We start from the raw sequence: 21,828 nt of genomic DNA on the forward strand, positions 1-21,828 counted from the left end.
ATGTTCTCCTTCAGCCTAAAACTTGGTTTACTGTTTCTTGAAGTGCAGGTCGTCTGGCATCAGCTTTTTTCCATCTTTTTTTCTAAGTGAAAACGTCTTCATTTTACATTCATTTTACAGGATATTTTTGCTAGATACACAGTTCTAGACTGACAGCGCTTCAAAGCTGTTCCGTTTTCTGGCTTACATTGCTCTAATGAGAGGTTAGTGGTCGTTTTCATCTTTGTTCTCCTATACGTGACGGGTCTGTTTTCCCCTGTCAGGCTGCTTAAATGATTTTCTGTTTACCTTTGGCGTTTTAGCAGTTTGATTTTGAGGCACCTGCTCATTTTTCGGGAATCCAGTTATGTGTATGTTAGACTGTTTCATATCGTCCAGCAGGCAAGGAGTCTTTACTTCTTTCCCGTCCTCCTCCTCCTCCTCCTCCTCCTCCTCCTCCTCCTTCTTCTTCTTCCAGCCTTTTTTGTGTTTGGCTTCATTTCGGAAGTTTCTGTTGCCCGTTACGGTAGATGTGCTGTGTACCTGTTTATTTCTTGTTTTACCAGTGCTGTTTCTGACACACTGAGTTGTTCAGGTCTGATTGCTGTTCTCCAGTCTAGTTATCACATTCATATTTTCCTTTAAATCTTCGGGCGTATTTATAACTCTTCTCCAGTCCTCATGTGCTAGCTCTCTCATCTCAGTTCTGGGTCTCTTTCTGCCGACCTTTCTTCTGATGGGGCACATCTTCCCCCTAGCAATGTACGGTTAGGTGCCGGTCGGGTGGTGCTCCTGGCCGTCAGCAGCACCTGGCTAGATTTGTGACTGCTGACTGTTGGATTTTGTTCTCTTCTCTCAGTGAATGATGAGTTTTGTCCTTGCAGGTGGTTCAGTCACTTGCAGATCATTGGGATCCTTTTGAGGCTTTCCCTTGGGATGGCTTAGCTCTAGGGTGTGGTCTTTCTGGGGTCTCCACTGAATGCCCTGGGTGTTCAGTGACACCTTCCACTCGGTCTAGTTGGAACTTGCTGGTCTCTGCACCAGCGCAACCTGGCCCTGGTGGGTGCTGACCCCGCCCCCGTGGTCTGGCCCCGCCCCCTGTGCAGCAGAGTGCTGAAAGGCTCCGGCAGGACTCCTGACTCCTGCGTGGATGGACGTCCAGGGTGCGCGCTCTCCATATTCTGCCCTGGCAAATTCTAGCGGTCCTCAGCCAGCGTCCCTGAACTCTGACCTCTGTCTCCTCAGCTCGGTAAGGCCACCTGCTCCGTTGGGCTCCTTTCTCTGCATCAGGTGCAGGCACCGCCTCCAGCATTGAAGGGCCCACCCCACCCATGCTCCTCCTGTTGTCCGATGGTAGTTGCTTCACGGATCCTGTCCGGTTTTGTCCGTGTTGGCAGAGGGAGGACTCGAGTGCGGCAGGGGTTCCCTCCTGCTCACAAGTGCGGGTTTTATGCCTGTCTCCTTAGGGTTAGCCTTCTCTTGACTAGTATGTTAACTTTTCTCTAGGCGTTCACGGTCGCTGGGGAGTAGGTCAGATGAAGCTCAAGGTCGCTGACCGTGGACCCACCTTCCTACCGTCGCAGGGGTTCTCCCTGGGCCAGGCCTGCTGCTGTAGTGGAGTTGGGGGTGGGGTGTGGATGGTGAGCTCCTCCTCAGTCGTTGTCTCCTTCCTGGGGAGTGACTTTTTAAAAAACTTTTTTATGCACGAGCGGGGGAGGGGCAGAGAGAGGGGGAGACACAGAGTCCGAAGCAGCTCCAAGCTCAGAGCTGTCAGCACAGAGCCCGACGCGGGGCTCGAATTCACAAACCGCGAGATCATGACCTGAGCCGAAGTCGGACACTCCGAAGTCGGACCACCCAGGCTCCTGAGTGACTTCGTTTTTAATTTTGTATTTATATTTTTTTATTTTTTTAAAATTCTTTTAATGTTTTTTATTTTATTTTATTTTTGAGACAGAGAGAGACAGAGCATGAGCAGGGGAGGGGCATTGAGAGGGGGAGACACAGAATCTGGAGTGGGCTCCAGGCTCTGAGCTGTCAGCACAGAGACCGACATGGAGCTCGAACTCAGACCGTGAGATCATGACCTGAGCTGAAGTCGGACGCTCAATGGACTGAGCCACCCAGGCACCTTGTGACTTTGTTTTTAAAGAAAGCTTCCCAAAACTGATTACGTAAATAGTAAGTATTCATTGTCAAAAAAATGACAAGAATTAAAAAGGGAAGTAAGTCCATTGTCCATTCTTCCAGAACTATTTCATATATTTGTATCTCTAAACACGTCCTTCTTCTTCTTGTACGTTGGTATTTCTTATTAGCTGGAATATACACAAATTCGTGCGAGTGTGTGTGTGTGCGCGCGCGTGTGTGTGTGTGTATGATGGCCTTCTGTAACATGATATCTCAGGACCCCATTGTATTGCGTAGCTTGACTGTACCACCTGACCTCACTAAACTCCAAAAATCATCACATCTGCTTTCATGCCGTGAAATGATCAGTTTGTTTCCCGTAGACGGACTGGTGTTTTAGAGTGACGGGAAACTGACCTGTCCCGAGAGGGGAGGATCTGTTCAGAGACAGTGCATTCAAAACTGGTTACTAATGGGAGTGGAGAGGGCCGTGCCACCCTAATATGCCACCGGGACCCTCCAGCTAGTCTAGGCAGGAGTGGCATCGATGACAGAGCCACGTCCTGCCGTGTCCTAAGTGCCGGGCAGGGCCGAGAGCCCGCACTGCAGTGGAAGCCCTGGGGTGCTCAGAGGACAGTGCTTCCTGAGAACTGTACGACCCACCCAGTGTGCACTCTTTCATGGAGGTTTGTGAGGGCCGGAAGCGCCTACCCTGGGTGCCCCCACCCCACCCACCTCCTGCCGCTGTGGTGACCGCTTCTGAGCTCTCTGGCCAGAGACCCCTGTCGTGTTCCCATCTCCCGCCCCCTGGTGTGAAGGACACGCCTGTGTTGTCTGCTTCGTTGCCTGGCACCCGTGGCTGGTGATCTCAGGGTGGGCCAGCGCGACATCTGGTCAGTGCTGGCTGTTGCCCGAGTGAGCACCGCAGCCCGGGTTTGCGGGATGCTTGCAGAGGTTTTCGCTGTGGGGTCTGTCCCCTCAGACACGCGGTTTACGGGTCGCCGTAGCACCGGCCAGATGGCGACTGTCCACGAAACGGTACCGTCGGCTGGGGGGTGTGTGTCACGGAGCGGGATGTCACGGGAGGCGGACTTGCAGCCACCGGGCGGCCTGTGAGGTGTGTGGCTGTGGTGGGGGTGGGTTCAGGCGATCGTGAACCACACAGGCGGTTCCCGTGTGTCCTCTGAGCCCTCGGTCTTCAGCCGGGTCCCGGGCCAGGCATTCTGCAATGGGGTCCAGGCTCAGAGCCTGCGTGTCCTCAGGGTGACGAGGTGGGCAGGCTCTGGAATTCTGGGCGGTGGTTCCACTTTGATTTGTGTCGCACTTCAGTCCGCACTGACGCTCCTGTTTGGAGAAGAGTTCTTCTGCTTCCCCAAAATATCCAGCCCGAAGCTCCAGAGCCCTGGACTAGATAGTCTAGAAATTGCCTTTAGAATTCTCCAAATCCATGTTTCTTGTATTTGCATCTGTAAAGGTCTTTTTTTTTTTTTTTTTTTTTTAATTTTTTTTTTCAACATTTATTTATTTTTGGGACAGAGAGAGACAGAGCATGAACAGGGGAGGGGCAGAGAGAGAGGGAGACACAGAATCGGAAACAGGCTCCAGGCTCTGAGCCATCAGCCCAGAGCCTGACGCGGGGCTCGAACTCCCGGACCGCGAGATCGTGACCTGGCTGAAGTCGGACGCTTAACCGACTGCGCCACCCAGGCGCCCCTGTAAAGGTCTTTTTATGTGGAGTAGCATTCTCTCCTGTTTTGGCTTTCTGCAATCTGTTTCCTTACACGGTACCTTTGCCTTTTCGGGAAAGACCTTTTTAATCACGTGCTTTGACTTGCTTTTTCCCCTCTGGTGGGGGGTCTAGCACGGCGATCCCCGGTCTGGCGTCCAGAGCATTGTCCTCACCCCCTGGAGATCGGTCTCAGTGGTGACGGGGAATTCTACCGCGTGCTCGCTTTAGGAGCCCCAGGATTGCTTGGAAAAGTCATGTGTTTTCGTGCTTGTGTTTCTGGGGTGCTGGCTATTCTTGCTTCATTTTCTTTTTCTTTTTTCTTTTGTTTAAGTTTATTTATTTATCTTGAAAGAGAGACGGCACGAATGGGGAAGGGACAGAGAGAGGGAGAGACAAAGAATCCCACGTGGGCTCTGCGCTGGCAGATCTCACGACGTGGGGCTCCAACCCGTGAACCGTTGAGATCGTGACCTGAGCCGAAACCAAGAGTCGGACACTTAACGACCGAGCCCCCCAGGCGCCCCTCTTGCTTCATTTTCATTCAGTGAGCGAGTAACCTTGGGTAGTGATGTGAGCCCCGGAGCTCCCGTCCTCACTCGCCTCCGCCTCACGTGGGCACGTTGGTTCACGAGATGTCCCCGTGGACCGTTGTTCTGAGAGCTCGGATACCCTGCTAGGCCCCACAGTACTCCGAAGTGTGCTCACGTCGGCCTGAGAAGCTTCGCGTTGCGAGGTGTCTGGTCGGCACACTCCCTCCTTTCCTGCGCCCACTGGCGTGAGCTTGCCAGGGCTCCTGGGCGTGCGGCCCAAGGGCACTTCCCTGCTTTTGCTTGCCGTTACTATTGTGCTTACGTCTTTCATTTTTAACACTTTTTTTTTTTTTAACGTTGTTTTATTTTTGAGACCGAGAGAGAGCATGAATGGGGGGAGGGTCAGAGAGAGAGGGAGACACAGAATCGGAAGCAGGCTCCAGGCTCCAAGCTGTCAGCACAGAGCCCGATGCGGGGCTCGAACTCGTGAACCACAAGATCGTGACCTGAGCCGAAGTCGGACGCTTAACCGACTGAGCCACCCAGGCGCCCCTGTGCTTAGGTCTTTTAAAGATGAGCGTGTAAACGTTACATACCACATGTGTGTTAGTGCAGTGTCAGGCGTGCGTGCCAGATAGCCAGGGAAGGGATTAACAAGGACAGGCGTTTATACATACAAATATGTTAATATTTAATAAAAAGGAAGCCCTCTGTCAGTTTGTGTTAGATCTGACGTAAGCTTCTGACATAATTTTGTCCATTTTAACGAGATGCGAGGTCATCTAGATACATTTTGCAACCTAGGAGTCCGTGGAAGCTTATTTGCCGGATGCAGGAGGTTTGAGGAATTTCCCCCTCAGATGCAGGGGAAGGTGGTGGCTGAGTGCGGGCGCCGGCCGCGACTGCCGGGTGCACTGCTCTGGTGGACCTCGTGGACGCGGAGCCGGCCCTGACCTCTGCCTTCTTCCCGCAGGCTGTGGTGGTGCCCCAAGGTGGGGGTCAGCTGTGGATCTTCGGAGGGGAGTTTGCCTCTCCCGACGGAGAGCAGTTCTACCACTACAAGGATCTCTGGGTCCTGCATTTGGCCACCAAGACTTGGGAGCAAGTAAGGTAAGGTGCCGGGTGACGGGCCCGACCTCCGGCCTTGGCCGCTGTCCTGTGCCGGCGTTCCGCGTGCGCAGTGACGCGGTCAGATCCCTGGGCTCCGCAGAGCACGATGTCAGAGCCCCGGGAGACCAGCCCTGCGGTCACCGAAGCGAAGGCAGAGCTTGTCTTTCCTCTCGCTCCTTCTCAACAGCTGCCCGGCGCCGGGCTCTGTTGAGGGTGTTGCGGGGGCCAGCGCCGCGTCCCTGCTTGCCGTCCCGTCCGCCCTCGGCTGCGCCTGCATGTGTCATTTGGGGCGCAGCTCTCGTCCTCGGCTGTCGGAGGCAGCTCTGGGTTTCAGCTTGCTGCTGTTTCCCCCAAGGGAGTGCTCCGTCTGGGTCAAGTTGACATAGCAGAGCTGGAAAGAGGAGAGGAAAGCAGGCAGAGCCTTCCTGATGTTCTCAATAAACCAGGCTCTGCCGTCGTCGGTGCTTGATTTCTACCCCCGTCGGTGACGATGACGACGTGAGAGTCACGTCGTACTGCACGTTCTCCGCTGGTCAGAGCTGGAGCTGCACGTCACCAGAATGACAGCGGAACGACGTGGAAAGTAGTGTTAGTTGGCTTTATCCTTCGGGGGTGCACGTGCCCAGTTGCCGGGGTCGCGCACAGCCCAGGTGCGGGGTTCTGTCTCTGCTGTCAGAGCAGCAGACCGGAGCTTCCTCAGCGGCCGGGGCAGGCGCCGGATTGCAGGGTTCGGGCGTGGGGCCGCAACCCTTCTCGGGTCCTAGGCCCAAGGGAGGGTCTGTCACTCTGTCACTCATGTGATGATGAGCCTCCTAGGAGACTGCCGGGGCCGGGTTGTCGGGGCCGGCTCCCACCGGCTCCGACCGGCGTGGGTCTGGGCGCTGACCCCGCGGAGGCCGCCGTGCCGGTTCCAGTGTAGACCGCAAGCCCCGCTAACCCTGCTGCAGGAGACGTGATCACTGGAGCGCCTGTGCGCACTTCACCCGCCACCAACTTCGTTTCCCTTTCTCTGACTTGCTTTGGGAAAGGGTCCTGGTCTTGGTGGGCACAGCGGTCCAGTGGTTTTCATATGAAAAATGGGTTTTGTTACGTATTTGTTGAAACTTCGTCTTTTAGCCTCCATTTCAAAGTATTTAGGCCCAGAGCACGCGCTCTTTGTCGTCTCTCTCGCTTTGCTTGTGTACTTTTTTTTTTTTTTAATTTTTTTTTTTTTTCAACATTTATTTATTTTTGGGACAGAGAGAGACAGAGCATGAATGGGGGAGGGGCAGAGAGAGAGGGAGACACAGAATCTGAAACAGGCTCCAGGCTCTGAGCCATCAGCCCAGAGCCCGACGCGGGGCTCGAACTCACGGACCGCGAGATCGTGACCTGGCTGAAGTCGGACGCTTAACCGTCCGAGCCACCCAGGCGCCCCGCTTGTGTACTTTTAAGAACCCACTCGTTATTTGTTGCCTGTCCGTGTCTGGTGAATTGATTCAAGACATCTTCTTAGCATTTTTGTCCGTCTGAGTAGCTTTTTGTCCATAATAATGGCCGGCCGAGGGACAGCGACGGGCTCCGCGAGCACCCACGGCTCTCTGGCCGCGGCTCAGCGGGGCCCGTGCTGCCGGCGGTGCCGCCCCGAGCCGCTCGCTGGTGCGCACACCTCCCCGTGGCCCTCAGACTCTCCCGGTTGTGTGGCGCGTGCCACGGGTGTCTGTCACACGGAAGCAGGGGGGCACTGTGGACGTAGGGCCGCTAGGGGATGCACCCTCGGAGGGGCTTGCCGTGGCCGCCGTTGCCTTGATGCGGCCCGGGGCCCGCTGTCACCCCAGCACGCATGCACGGCATTCACGGCCTCTGTCCCGTGTTGGAAGTGGTCCCTGAGAAAGCGGTCCCTCGGTGCTTGAACGCTTGCTGAAGTACGCGGTGTGTCGTAGAGCTGTTCAGAACTAGCGGGAAACCGCGGAGGTGAGGCTTCCGGGCTTTAGTCTGGATGGAGTGATGGGGCGGGAAAAGAGCGTGGGCTTTACTTTCCTTTGCGTCTAAGTTGTCCCTTTTCCGGCCTTCCTTCTGGGTGAGGACCTCAGCTCCGGTGGGTGAGGGACAGAGCGCCGCTGCGAGTGGTCCTTGGGCCACGTGTAAGCATCCTCTGACTAGCAGGTGCAGCCCGTGGGCACAGACCTGGGAGTCACGAGGTGGAGGGTTGTCGCCAGCTCTGCCCCTGATTCTGTTTGCGAGGAGACTTAAATGACCAGCGGGCTTCTGGGCTCTGTTGCTTCACGCGTTGATCGTTAGGAGGTGTCTTCTGTCTTGAGCCTGCTGGTGGAGCAGAAAGTCCCAAGTGGTGTCACAAGACAGTACCTGGTGACAGATGTCCATTTCCTCATCTTTGTTGTGTCCTACTCTTTTTTCTGATTAGATGGCAGAGCGCCAGAGACAGGTACTTGTTTTAATTTTCTCTTTTTCAGATTTTTATTCAAGTTTTAGTTAACACATAGTGTAGTATTGGTTCCAGGAGTAGAATTCATCACTCACATACACCACCCAGTGCTCACTGCAACACATGCCCTCCACCCCCACCCACCCCCTGCATCAGCCCTCAGCTTGTTCTTTATCGTTCAGAGTCTCTCGTGGTTTGCTTCCCTTGATACTCGTGGTCCCGTATGTTCATGTGTTTTGTTAAATTCCACATAGGAGTGAAACACGTATGGTATCTTTCTCTCGCTGACATGACTTCGCTTAGCATAACATCCTCCGGCTCCATCCATGTTGCTGCAAATGGCGACATTTCCTTCCTTTTGGTCTGTGAATAATGTTCCGTTGTCTATACATCTTCTTTATCCGTTTGTCAGTCAGTGGGCATTTGGGCTCTTTCCGTATCTTGGCTATTGTAGATAATGCTGCTATAAACATCAAGGTGCATGTGCCCCCTTGAATTTGCATTTTTGTATCCTTTGGGTAAATACCTCGTAGGGCAGTTGCTGGCTTGTAGGGTAGTTCTAGTTTTAAATTTTTGAGAAATTTCCATACCGTTGCCCAGAGTGGCCGCACCAGTTTGCATTCCCACCAGCGAGGCAAGAGGGTTCCCCTTTCTCCACATCTGCACCAACATCTGTTGTTTCCTGAGTGGTTGGTTTTCACGATTCTGACAGGTGTGAGGTGGTATCTCAGTGTGTTTTGATTTGTATTTCCCTCATGATGAGTGATGCTGAGCATCTTTTCATGTGTCTGTGAGCCACCTGGATGTCTTCTTTGGAGAAGTGTCTGTTCAGGTCTTCTGCCCATTTCCTCGTGGATTATGCTTTTGGGGTGTTGAGTTTGGTAAGTTCTTTATCGATTTTTGACACTAACTCTTTATCAGGTATCAAACATCCTCTCCCATTCCGACGGTTGCCCCTTAGTTTTATTGGTTGTTTCCTTCATCGTGCAGGAGCTCTTTATCTTGATGAGGTCCCAGTACGTTTTTGCTCATGTTTGCCCTGCCTCTGGCGTGTCGTCTCCCACCCTTAATCATCTCAGGCGCTGAGCCCCAGCCTTCCCGAAACTCTTGGTGCCTCGGCCCTCGGGGTGCGGCCCCGCCACCCACCCCGCCTGCCCCCGGGGTTGTCCCGAGACCAGTGAGGAAAGTGAGCAGGCGCGGCCCTTTCTCATGCCGGCGCAGCTTTCCACGGCCCGGTGCGCCTGCAGATGGGTGTCCCACTGCACCGGGAGCCGCGAGACATGACACGTGTGACCCCGGGAAGTTTTTTGTGTGGGAGGCGGTGCCCCGAGGGCAGCCCAGGCTTCCTGTAAAGTGGCGAGCGGCATGATGGGAAACCGCGCCCAGGACGGGAGAAGGCGAGCCGCAGCTGGTGTCGCCTGCACCGTCACTCTGCTGTCACGGGACACGTGCGCACGCTTCGGCCCCGAGTGCACTGATGGGAGCGTGCCCCGGAGAAACGCTCCCTCTCGTTTTAACACGGAAACCTCCATGAAAAGCCCAGGAAGCAGAACAGCACGTGCCTGAGAGGAAAGCCCGGGGTGTGTGCGTGTGCCCATGCCCGCCAAGGGCTCCGGAGAACCTGTGCGCACGCGGCCGGAGGTCCGGTGGGTCCGGGTGCTGTGCTGGCTCGCCGCCCCTCGCACCTGTTCAGCACCCCTCCGTTGCGCTCCTGCGGCCCGGGTCTTCTCCCCTCACGCATTTCTTGTGCGTTTTCCTCACGTGAGTTCCAGAATCAGTGGAGTCAGAGGGCACTTGTGCCTCTGAGCCCCTCCCCTGGCGTCTGTCGCCCCACAGAGACTCCACCCGGCCCTCCGTCCCGTCCCCGGCCACTTGCTGGCGGTCCTCCCCCTCGGGGGCGGCAGTTCCCGCTGCCGCGGGGCGGTTTCCTGTCCTTACTGGCACTCGGGGAGGTTCCTCGGAGAACGGTTGAGGCGGTCCGGTCCCAGCAAGCGTCGGTGGCGTCGTGGCTGGGAGCCCGGGCAGCCTGGGGACGCGGCCCAGAGCTGATGCCTCTGTTCTTGATTCTTGGGCTTTCCTGCACCCGCGAGCACCCCGGGAGCTTCACAAACACGCCTCCCTGCCCTCACCCCAGACATCGAGTCTGGTTCAGAGCAGGTTTAAAACGGGCTCAGGAATCTGCATTGTATTTAACCTCTACCCACCCCACTCAGTGACCCTGACGGCAGCAGCGGGAGCCCCGCTTACTTGTCCACTGGTCTCGGTCTCGTGCCAGTTTTGAGCCTTGTTCACTGATGTGAGCACGCCTGCTGCCCTTTCGTGAGCCAGAGAGCTCCTTTAGATTCCTTAGATCCTTAACAAGTAAGGTCGTGTAGATAGTGCTTTTGTAATTGCACTGATTGTGGCAAAATGAAAGCACCACCCTGTTTCCTGGTGGGGCTGTGCTGGCCCGAGGGGCTGGGCCCAGTAGGACTGTGCCAGAGGGCACATGCACCGCTGGCTCAAGCCTGCCGTCCGTCCGTGGGCTTAGGCCGCGGCCGCTGCTCCTTGCTCCTCCTCGTGACGGGGTGTGGTCCACGCCCTGGCGCAGTGGCTGCCGTTGCAAGAGGGCCGCTGTCCTCCGTGGTCTTGTCTTGCTGATCTATAAGGAAAGTAGGCAGAGGCATTCAAAACGCAGACTGAGCGTACTGTTTCTGGGCAAGGTCTCCGAGCTCAGGAGAACCCACGGGGCCGTGGGTTCGTATCGCTCAAGAGGAACAGGCAGAGCCCGCCGTGAGCTTGACTCTTCCAGGACTGGCCCGGCACCGTGCATTCATCTTTCAGTAAACGTGTCCCACTGCCGTGCAGGTAGTTTGACAGTCGGGGAGGCCTCGAGAGAAGGGTTGCGCGTTGGTAAAGGCCAGCATCAGCTGTACTAAATCGACATGTAGATTTAGCCCCTCTCTTGGCTGCCAAACAGATTTCTCTGGTGGAAGGGCGGGACGGATTCCCTCCTGCTGCCTGGTCGCTTCTCATTTCTTAACACAGCAAGCGTGTCCCACCCACCCTGGCATGCATGGGCCCGTCAGGGGAAAACAACTTCAGCTCTCCAGCGGGAAAGGTCAGGGCCTGCGGAGGGGAGCCAGGGAAGAGCCGCTCTTCTGAGATCTGAAGTCAGGGCACCGGAAGGGGGGCCTTGATCCACCTGTGCCTGCGTGTGTCCCTGTTTCACAGCCCTGGATGCTTAGCGTGGAAAGAAGAGCACGGGCCCTGAGCCGCATGCCTCGTTCTGCCACCCGGAGCCGTGTGACCTGACCGGGTCCAGCCACTGCCCCGAGTAGTGTCGCAGTGCCTGGGTGGGTGTGACAGGTACCAAATGCAGTCCCCAGCGCCTGCGCCCTGTCCGGTGCCGTGCCTGGTGGGGAGCACCTCTGCAGCCACCAGAGTTACTGCAGGGTGGCCTCTCCACGTGGTGCTGATGGCCGAAAAGGGACCAGTTGCCGGTTTGGTTTCTGTGAAAGCGCTTTATTAAAAAGTAAACTCTGATGGATGTACGTGGTCCTGGGCAGCTCAGTGAATTTTACGAAAGCAAACGCACCTGTGCGCTCAGATGCAGAAGAGAGTTCTCCCCGTCCCTCCAGCCCCCGTGTACCCCTTGTGGTCACTCCCCTGTGCCCGCCCTGAGCGCAGATGAGGTTTGTTTTGAACGTCCCGTAAACGGACTCTTGTCTCAGCCTTCGCACTGAGCACTGTTTTTGTGAGATTTGTCTGTGTTGCCTGTGGTCATGGTGTATTTGTCTTGGGGCTGTTTAATCTGTTCTGGAAATGGGACACTGCGTCCGGTCGGCGGCGGGCATTGCAGAGTCACCGGTTCCACGGTTATCGCAAGGGCAGGGGTGCCACTGTCAGCATTCCCGGTGAGCGTGCACACTCCTGTCGAGTGTGCGTCCAAGTGGAGTGAGGCCACGGGGCCGTGAGGCGTGTGTGCGTTCAGCCCTGGCATGCCCTGGCAAGCCGTCCTGCATGCTGCTGGTACCGACTGGCCCAGCCCGTGGCCCCCCAGGTGAGCTCCAGCTGTCGCGCCGGGGCCGGGTGTTCTCCGTCTCCGCTGGGGCCTCTGGGGCTCCTGTGACGCCAGACGGACCCTCAGCGGTCTTCTGTCGTCTCCACTTACGTTCTGGGTCGCAGCGACCGATGCTGGCTTGACATCACAGCGGTTTGAGAGCGAGAGGAGAGGTCACGGGGTTACTGCGTCAGGAAGGCTGAAGTGCAGAGCTGGCACTGGCCGGCTGCCTCCGTGACGCTGCGCGTGCGCGTGCTGAGATTTCCTCCGGTCTCTGTCTTCGCCGGGAGGCCCCAGCACAGCTGCCCTGGGTTTTTCTCCCTTGATGGGGGCTGCTGGTTCGGTCGATAGATTCTGACAGCGTTGGGTTTGTTTTTTCTAGAAAACGCAGTCTTTCCCCCTTCCCAGCCGCATCTCCTCCAGGGGTAGGGATGGGGGCTGGTGTGTGTTCACATGCGGGTGCACCTGTGTGAAATTGAGAGCAGATCACTCGTGGCGCAGGGCCCGTGTCGCGTTTAATGGCAGAGGAGAGGCGGAGGGGCCGCGATCGAGCAGTCGCCTCCTCCCCCCGGATCGTGGAAGGCTTGTCGGGTTACTGGCCGGAGCAGACTCTCCAGAGACCGCGACCCACCGGACGGTTAGCGCCCTGGTCCGCTCAGGCGGCGGGCACGAGTGGCGACGGACCGGGGTTTTTCCCTGCAGAGGCCGACCTCACCACACTGGGGGCTGGAAGTCCGCAGGTTCGCTGACGGGTGACGGCCTGCTTCCTGGGTCGCAGACAGCCACCTGCGTGTGGTGTCTTCCTGTGGCCTTTGCTCGTGGAGAGAGTTCTCTTCCTCCTCTCCAAAGGACGCGGTTCCCATCGTGGGGCCCCACGCTCATGACCTCCTCGAACCCTCATCACCTCCCAGAGGCCTCTGCTCCCATCTGTCGCATCAGGGGTCAGGGTTCAACACAGGAATGGGGGGCAGGGGCGCAGACAGCCCATCACGGCTGGTGCGTGGTGTTTGCCGAGATCAGTGTGTATGAGGGTCTCCTCAGGTCAGCGTGATGGAAATTGGCCACCCCTGTGGTGGAGACGCCAGACTGGCGGGGGTCAGCAGGCAGGGCATTCGGGGATGGCCGGAGGACACCTCACACGGCCAGGCTGAGAGACGGGGGAGGTTCTGGGGCTCGGGGGCTGCCATGGGGGAGGGGTGCGCCCTGAGCCTGCCTCTCCTCCCCGCACCCCGTTTCCCGTGGGCACTCCCTGCGCTGAGGGGCTTCTCCGCGGGAGCGAGCAGAGCAGGGGCTGGGGGGAGAGGAACTGCCGGGGCCACTGCACAGAGCCCTCGGGTGCCCTCGTCCCTTCCCCTGCCACACCGGGTCGGGTCCGCCTGCCACACTCAAGAGGCAGCATTTCTAGAGGCCACCGCTGCCTTCCTCCGTGCCACCAGGAGGCGCGGTTGGGCATGGGGACAAAGATTTTGGCGCCTTCTCCGTCTGTTTCTGGATCTGGTGCCGCCATAGCCAGTTACCTGTGACTCAGAGACCACGCACAGGGAGGCCAGGCTGCTCACAGACTCTGCCTTTCCGGGTGCCACTCACCTACCGTGAAGTCACCCTCTCACAGTGTGAAGTTCCCCGGCCTTCCGCGTGTTCACAGACCGGTGCGGCCATCACTGCTGTCTCGGTTTAGAGCCCTGCCACCTCCCTCCAGAAGATGCTTCGTTCCCTCCATCCCCGGCCGCCTCCAGTCTGCCTCTGTCAGAGCCACAGGCCCACGGCCTTTGCGCCCTTTGCGCCCTTGTCACCGACTCTTCACTTCACACAGTCTTTAAGGTCATTCTGTATCAGTAGATACTCCGTACTGCGGATGGGTCACATTTGGTTCATCCATCCATTCGCTGATGGATATTTGGGTTGTTTCCACTTTTCCATCTCTGGGCAATGCTGCCAGGAACGTTTGTGTACAACTAATATATTTTTGTAGGCATCAGAGCAGTTAGGAGAGGCAGTAAAAATTGGTTGAATGAAAAAATACACAGAAGCGTGTAAGAGAATGTGTATGTGCACATGTGAGCACACCGTTTTCTCTTGATTTGAGAAAGGAGCCAGCATTTGGCCCTCAGCGAAACCCACACACTCCGTGTGTATGTGTTCACGCGGTGTCTAACAAAAACAAGCATCCCGGGGAAGAAGAATCGTTAGCAGAGGGGTCAGAGTTATTTGTCTGATCCTGTTGGAAGGACAGTGACGAGTTAGCTGAAATCAGACCACGCCTCATAACTTTAAAGTGTGAATTTGGGGATGTGAAACGCAGTTGAAAGCGGACACGCGCGTCCTGCCCTCCAGGTTCTGTGGTGAGCCGTGGGGCTCGTGGTCTGGGGGCTCCCTGGCCTCCCCCACAGCTGTGAGTGGAGCCAGTACCTGGAGAAGTGGGAGCAAGAGTGTGGGTAGACCCCCTGCTCCTTTCCAGCTGACTCACCATCACTCTACTCTCACTGTGCTTGGGGAGGAAGGGAGTCTGACACACACACACACAGAGGGTGGGAGACTTTAAAACTGTCATTAGGGTAAGTGGTCAGGCTTTGGTGCAAAGATTCCTGTAGTTCTCAGACTTCCAGCTTCATTCAGGATAGTTCAGCGTCTGAATCCGTGGTTGCAGGTGTGAGTTCTGGGGCCCGACTGTCTCCTTTTCGTTCTGGCTCTGCCACTGACTAGCCTAGTGTGTTTCCTGACTTCCAGGTCTTGATGTTCTCATCTGTAAAATGGGATTAAAGATAGTATCTGCCAGGGTCTCCTGGGTGGCTCGGTCGGTTAAGTGTCTGACTTCAGCTCAGGTCATGATCTCACGGTTTGTGGGTTCGAGCCCCGTGTCGGGCTCTGTGCTGACAGCGCGGAGCCTGGAGCCTGCTTCGGGTTGTGTGTCTCCCTCTCTCTCTGCCCCTCCCCTGGACGTGCTCGTGCGCGTGCACGCGCGCGCTCTCTCTCAAATATAAACAAACATTTAAAAAATTAAGAAAAGGTAACATCTGCTCATCCGGTCGATGTGAGGAATGAAAACCTGTAAGAGGAGTGCACCTAGTGGAGGATGGACGCCCACAGATAGTGGTTTTATTATCAGCTGTAGTGAAGTAAAACAGGGACGCAGCCTGATAGGCGGCCCGGGTTCTAGAGACTGCCACTAATTTTTCCATACAGTGCGATTCAAGACCGTTAGACTTACCAAGCCCGAAATTTGTTGATCGGTTGAGTTGATCCGTGGAACAGTGGGGCCGAATTCCAAAGGTACGTTGTTTGAAATGAAAAGGGAGATGCTCTCATACATGCTTCCTGCCCAGGCCGTGTTGCAACCATTCTTGGAGAGGGGACCTTTTCTGTTCTGAGGATGCACCACTGGACTGAGTTCCCTGTCGGGTCCTCCTGTGTGACCTTGAATCTCAGGGATTAAGAGAGAAGTGGTTCCTTTGCTCACTAAATGTCTCCGGGCCGGCTGGCACGGGACCGTAGTGTATAGTTTCGTCAGGTGTCAGCTTTCAGAGCGCTCACGGAAGCATTTGCGTACCAAGCGCTCAACACTGCGCGCTGAGCCGTGGAGCTAGCTGACGCTTCCACATCTTCTGTAAACGTCCCCACAGAGGGGCCCGGGTGATGCCGAGTGGCACCTTGCTCTGTTGGAATGCCATTCTGCACGTAGCTCCAGTGCACTTAAAAGCACTCACTCCCACAACGTTACACATGTATTTTTGTGCCATATACAGATCTGGCTGAGTAGGACTTGTTAATTTTCTAAGACTCCGTATTTAGGAGTGACGGCAATTGAAAAGAGCCTGTTGGGGATTCAGATATAAACAGGCTTTTTTGGTTGGCTTTATTTTTCTAAAGGGGTATATGGAGTCTTTTTATAGAAAATTTTTCCCGTTTTGGTTACCAAACAGTGATACTTGGCTGCTGCCAGAAACAGGGAATTGAGTCTTTCGTGCCCGGCTCACCAGAGGACAGAACACCCTTCAGATTCGTGGACAGGAAGCACAGGAGGCCCTTAACCTGGAGGGAGCATCTTGGCCACGGGGAGGCGTGTAACGACGGCCTTTAAGGCTCCCGGAGCATTCGGGCTCTCCTGCGTAACTTTTCTTGAAGTGGGGTCAGAAGCGACCATGCTAGTTTAGTTGTTGAACCTGTTCCCCAGATTGTACTTTGAAAGAATTATATCAGAAGATTCCTCAAAAGGGAATTGGCTTGTTGCCAGCATGCATGGTGTTTTTCTTCTTACTCGGCCTCTCTAATGTGCAGTTTTGCGGCGTGGTCTCCTCGGCAGCTGGCACGGAGGGACGGAGTGTGGAGTGTGGCCAGCCCCCAGGGCACCGCTGCCGCCGTGCGGAGCAGAGTGCCAGTTGAGGTCGGCGCCCAGCAACTGCGTGAACCTGTGGCGGGCCCAGACGCTCCTTCTGAGCCTTGCTCGTTTGGTACTTTTATCATGAATTTGGATAAGAAAATGCGCTTACTAAATTTGTGGGTGATACAAAGCCGGGAGGGAGAGCAAATAAATTGGTTGACGAATCCAGCATCCAAAATTACCTTCGTGGACCAAATCCAGCAAGATGTAATTGAAGTGGGAGAAGCGTCCCTCGTAGGTTGCATGCAAATATAGGATTAAGAGAGCTGACTGAAAACAGCTGTCCTTGCTAGTAGAAGAGGAGGGATTTAGAAACTTGTAATCCTGGGTGGCGTCAGCATGTGCTAGGCTGCCCAGAGGCCAGTGCTTGAAGGTTGGGTGACAGGACGTGGCGTCCGAGAACGGGTGTCGCACACCTTCGGTGGACTTGCTGCCACTGAGGAGGTGGTCCTTTTGAGTGACACGTTTTGAGTGGACGTTCAGAAACTGAGGGCCTTAGGGGAGAGAAACCAGGTGATGAGGCATTTGAGGAAAGGTGAGGAGAATGGAATTGGATCTGGGTTGGAAGAGGGAAGACCCTGGGGGTCCTCACAGCCATGTGTGACGAGCTGTTCGCCAGGAATTTGCCAAGGAGGAGGCATTTGGTTGGGTAGTTCGAGCTCCATTTTCTTCTGAGAGTCTGTGTGTTGATGTATTTTTTTAGGGCACCTGGTTTTGGGGGTAGCTCTGTAGAGTGCACAAGAGGAAATGAAACTAACGCGTTATAGAAAGAGTGCTGCGCAGCGTGGTTCGGGTTGTGGCCCTCCCCTGCAGCCGGGACTCGTTGGCGTCTTTGTGGAAGGTGGACTCGACGGAGAGCCGGGCCCTGAGAGCTGCCGAGGCAGCATGCGGGGAGCAGAGGCACCTGGAGTACTTGGCTCCCATGTAGGAGTCAAGGCTTGTAATCCATAGGAATCTAGGAGGCGTGCCCAGGTGCATCGGCTCCTTTTAGAGCAGGTTGCTTGTTTTCTTGCTGTTGAGTTTTAAGACTTGTTTGTAGATTTTGGTCCTTTTTTGGATGTATCTTCTGAAAATACTTTTTCCCAGGCTGTGGCTTCTGATTCTCTTGATACTGTCTTTTGCAGAGCGGAAGGCTTAAATTTCAGTAAAGTCCAGCAAATCTGTTGCTTTACAGTTAGGTCTGTGATCCGTTTTTGTGAAGGATGTAAGGTCTGTGTCTAGATTAATTTTTTGGCATGTGGGTGTCGAGTAACTAGCACCATGTGTTGGAGGGGCCGTCTTTGTGCCATTGTATTGCCTTTGCTCTTTTGCCAGAGACCAGTTGACCGTATTCATGGGGATCTAATCCTGGGCTTTCTGTTTTGTCCCATCGATCTCTTTGTTTAATCTTTTTCCAGCATCACACTGTCTTGTCTACTATGGCTTTGCAGTAAGTCTTGAGGTCAGATAGGTCTGTTTTCCCACTTTGTTCTTAAATATCGTGTTGGTTGTTCTGCATCTTTTTATCTCTCTGCATATAAACTTTGCAATTAGTTTGTCCTTGCTGCTGGCATTGTGATTGTGATTGCATTGAAACCATTGATGAAGTTGGCAAGAACTGACGTCTTGAAATACTGAGTCTTTCTATCCGTGAACACAGGACGTTCCTCTGTTTATTTAGTTGTTTGATTTTTGTCCCTCATAGTTTTGTGGTTTTCCCCAAATAGATCTTGTATATATTGTTATATTTACACTAAGTATTTCATTTCTGGGATGTTAATGTAAGTAGTATTGTCTTTAATTGCAAATTTCATTTGTTCATTGCTGGTATCTAGGAGAGCAGTTGACTTTTATGTATTAACCTTGCTGCCTACAGCCTTGCTATAATCACTTATTAGTTCCAGGAAGTTTCTTGTCACTTCTTTCAGATTTTCTACATAGATCATGTCAATTGCAAACAAAGACAGTTTTCTGTCTTCCTTCCCAATATTTATACCTTTTATTGCCTTTTCTTGCCTTGTTGCGTTACCAAGGACTTCTACGACAATGTTGAAAGGGATGGTGAGAGGGGACATCTTGCTCTATACCTGATCTTAGCAGAAAAGCTTTCAGTTTCTCGTTATTGTGTAGGATATTAGCCGTAGGTTTTTTGTAGACCTTTATCAAGTTCAGAAAGTTCCCCTCTGTTCCTAGTTTACTGAGAGAGTTTATCATGAATGGTTGTTAGATTTTGACAAATAGTTTTTCTGCTTCTATCAGTATGATCCTGTGATTTTTCTTTCTTAGTCTCTTGATATGATGTAAGCTTATGTTAACTGATTTTAGAATGTGGAACTTGCCTTGTTGTAAACCCAGGATAAATCCCACTTGGTCATGGTATATAATTCCTTTCATACTTTTTTTGACTCGATTTGTTAATATTGAGGGTTTTTACATCTCTGTTCCTGAAAGATATTGGTCTGTAGACTTTTTCTTCGTGATGTCTTTGGTTTGGGTGTAGGGTAGTGCTGGATAGAGGACAGAAGCTATGTTTTGAAAGAGATTGTAGAGGATTGGTACAATTTTTTATCTTAAATATTTGGTAGAATTCACCAATGAATGCCTCTGGGCCTGGTGCTTTCTGTTTTGGAAGATTATTAATATCTTTAATAGATGCAGCCCTGTTCAGATTGTCCACTTTTTAATGTGGAGTTTGGTAAATTCTGTCTTTTAAGGAATTAGTTCACTTTTTCCAGGTTATCAAATCTGTGGGCATGGAGTTGTTCGTGGTATTGCTTTTTTTGTTTTTATTCATGTTTTTAATTTCTGTGGGATCTGTAGTGATGTCCCCTCTTTCATTTCTGATGTTAGTAATTTGTGTTCTCTCCCTTTTTTCTTAGCTTGGCTAGAGGCTTATCAATTTTGTCAGTCTTTTCAAAGACCTAGCTTTTGGTTTTGTTGATTTTTCTCTATTTTCAAAAATATTAATTTCTGCTCTAATTCCCTTTTTTAAGTATGTATTTATTTTGAGAGAGAGAGAAAGCGAGCGAGCAGGGAGAGGGAGAGAGTCTGAAGCAGGCTCCTTGCTGTCAGCATGGACCCTGGGATGTGGATGGAGCTCATTCCCACGAATCGTGAGATCATGACCTGAGCTGAAATCAAGGGTTGGATGTTTGGGGTACCAGGGTGTTCAGTTGGTTGAGTGTCCGTCTGACTTTGGCTCAGGTCATAGCCTCGCCGGTTGTGAGTTTGAGCCCCACATTGGGCTCGCTGCTATCAGCGTGGAGCCTGCTTTGGATCCTCTGTCTCCCTCTCTCTCTCTGTCCCTCCCTCACTCCTGCATGCTCGCTTGTGCTCTCTCAAAAATAAACATTTTTTTTTAAAGGTAAAAAAAAAAAAAATGTTGGACGTTTGACTGAGCCACCCAGGTACCGCTGTGCTCTCTTATTATGTCTTCTTTTCTGTTTTGGGTTTGGGTTTAGTTTCCTCTTCTTTTTTCCAGTTTCCTATGGTGGAAAATTAGATTATTGGCTTTAAATCCTTCTTCTTTTCTAATGTGTGCATTCAATCCTATACATTTCACTGTATCCCACAAATTTTGATAAATTGTATATTTATTTTCATTTGGTTCAAAATATTTAAAATTTTCTCTTTATTTCTTCTTTGACCCACATGTTGTTTATAAATATGTTGTTTGATCTGTGTATTTGTATTTCCCATCTATCTTTTTTTTTTTTTAACTATATTTATTTACTTTGAGCGAGAGTACGAGGCGGGGAGGTGCAGAGGCAGAGAGAGAGGGAGAATCTTAAGCAGGCTTTGCACTGTCAGCGTGGAGCCTGATGTGGGGCTTGAACTCACGAGACTGTGAGACCATGACCTGAGGCGAAATCAAGAGTCAGACGCTTAACCTACTAAGCCACCCGGGCGCTCCTCCTGGCTCTCTTTCTGTTACTGGTTTCTAGTTTATTCTCACTGTGCTCTAAAAGCAGAAATTGTATGATTTCTGTTCTTTTCAATTTGTTAATGGTGTGTTTTCTGGCCCAGAATATGGTCTGTCATGGTGAGTGTTCTGTGTGAGCTTGAGAAGAATGTGTATTCTGACCCTTGTTGGATGAAGTAGTCTGTAGATGGCCGTTATATCCAGTTGATTGATGGTGTTGTTGAGTTTGGCTCTGTCCTTGTGGATTTTTGCTGCTGTGTCCAGTTTTGAGACAGGGGCGTTGAATTTTCTGACTGTGATAGCAGATGTCTCTTTTCTCCTTGCAATTCTGTTAATTTTTGCCTCACGTAGTTTGATGTTCTGTTGTCGGGTGTGTCCATGTTAAGAACTGTTATGCCTCGTTAGAGAACTGACCCCTTTATGCTTAAGTAATGGCAATTTAAGTCCTGGTGACTTTCCTTGTTTTGAAGTCTGCTCTGTCTGAAATGTAGTTACTCCTACTTTTCTTTGATTAGTTGCCAGCTAATCGAAGCTCATTAGTTCTCCTTGTGTTTACTTTTCATCTGCAGGTGTCTTTATGTTTAAAGTGGGTTACTTGTGGACAGCGCATAGCTGGGTCTTGTGTTTTGATCTACTCTGACAACCTCTGTCATTTAATTGGTGTATTTAGAACATTAACGTTGAAAATGATTATTGGTATGTTAGATTAATATCTACTGTATTTGTTACTGTTTTCTATTTGTTGTCCTTATTCCTTGTTCTTTTGTTTGTCTTTGACTTTTTTTGTTGTTTTTTTGTAGTTTTAATGGAGCATGTTATAAGATCCCAGTTTTTCTCCTTTCTTAGCATCAGTTATTTTTTTGCTACTTTTAGTGGCTTGCATTGACAGCTGGCTAATCTGAGTCCAATTTCAGATAACATTGTACCACTTCGTGAGTAGTGTGGCTACCTTGAAATAGCAAAATAGTCCTAATTCCTTCTGTCGGCCCCTCCCTGTATGACTGCTGTCTTTCATTTCACTGACACCTACTCATGCGTGAGAACGTGTGTGTGCGCGCGCGCTTGTGTGTGTGTGTGTGGTGAGGGACACACAGTCAAATACATTAGTGCTCCTGTTGTGAACAAATTGTTACTCGTTAGATCAGTGAAGAATAAGAAAAATGAAATGTTTTTATTTTGACTTCACTAATTTCTTCATTTGTCTTCCTTCCTTCATGTAGATTCGAGTTTTTGACCCATATATATATATATTTTTTTTTTCTCCAAAAGACTTTAACGTTTCTTGCGAGGCAGGTCTGCTGGGCCAGGTCCCTTAAGTTTGGTTCGTTGGAGAAAATTTTCTTTCTCCTTTACTTTTGAAGGCTGATTTTGCGGAGCACAGAGTTCTCTCCCTGCTTTGAATATTTCTCTCCACTCTTCTTGCTGGCTCGGTTTCTGAGCAGGAGTTGGATGTAATTCTTTGTTTCTCGATAGGTAGGGCGTACTGTCCTGCGGCTTCCTCCAGGATTTTTCCTTTGTCTTTGGTTTTCTGTAACTTGAAAACGACACGTCTAGGTATCGTTTGCTAGCACCCGTCCTGCTCAGTGTTCTCCGACCTTCCTGCA

The 21,828-nt window shown here is 52.4% G+C and overlaps 1 protein-coding gene across 2 annotated transcripts in view; it reads left to right on the plus strand.

Moving 5' to 3' along the window:
- The window catches only part of KLHDC4 (kelch domain containing 4), a 50,563-nt gene that overhangs the window by 15,602 nt on the left and 13,133 nt on the right, over positions 1-21,828 (plus strand). For both annotated transcript variants that reach the window (XM_086688730.1, XM_086688731.1), the window contains exon 5: positions 5,342-5,478. In XM_086688730.1, coding sequence (XP_086544856.1) covers positions 5,342-5,478 — 137 coding nt within the window. The remainder of the gene's footprint in view (positions 1-5,341; positions 5,479-21,828) is intronic.

Source organism: Puma concolor, chromosome E2 (genome assembly GCF_028749965.1).
Source record: "Puma concolor isolate L17-30 chromosome E2, mPumCon1.1.hap2, whole genome shotgun sequence".
Lineage (NCBI taxonomy): Eukaryota > Metazoa > Chordata > Mammalia > Carnivora > Felidae > Puma > Puma concolor.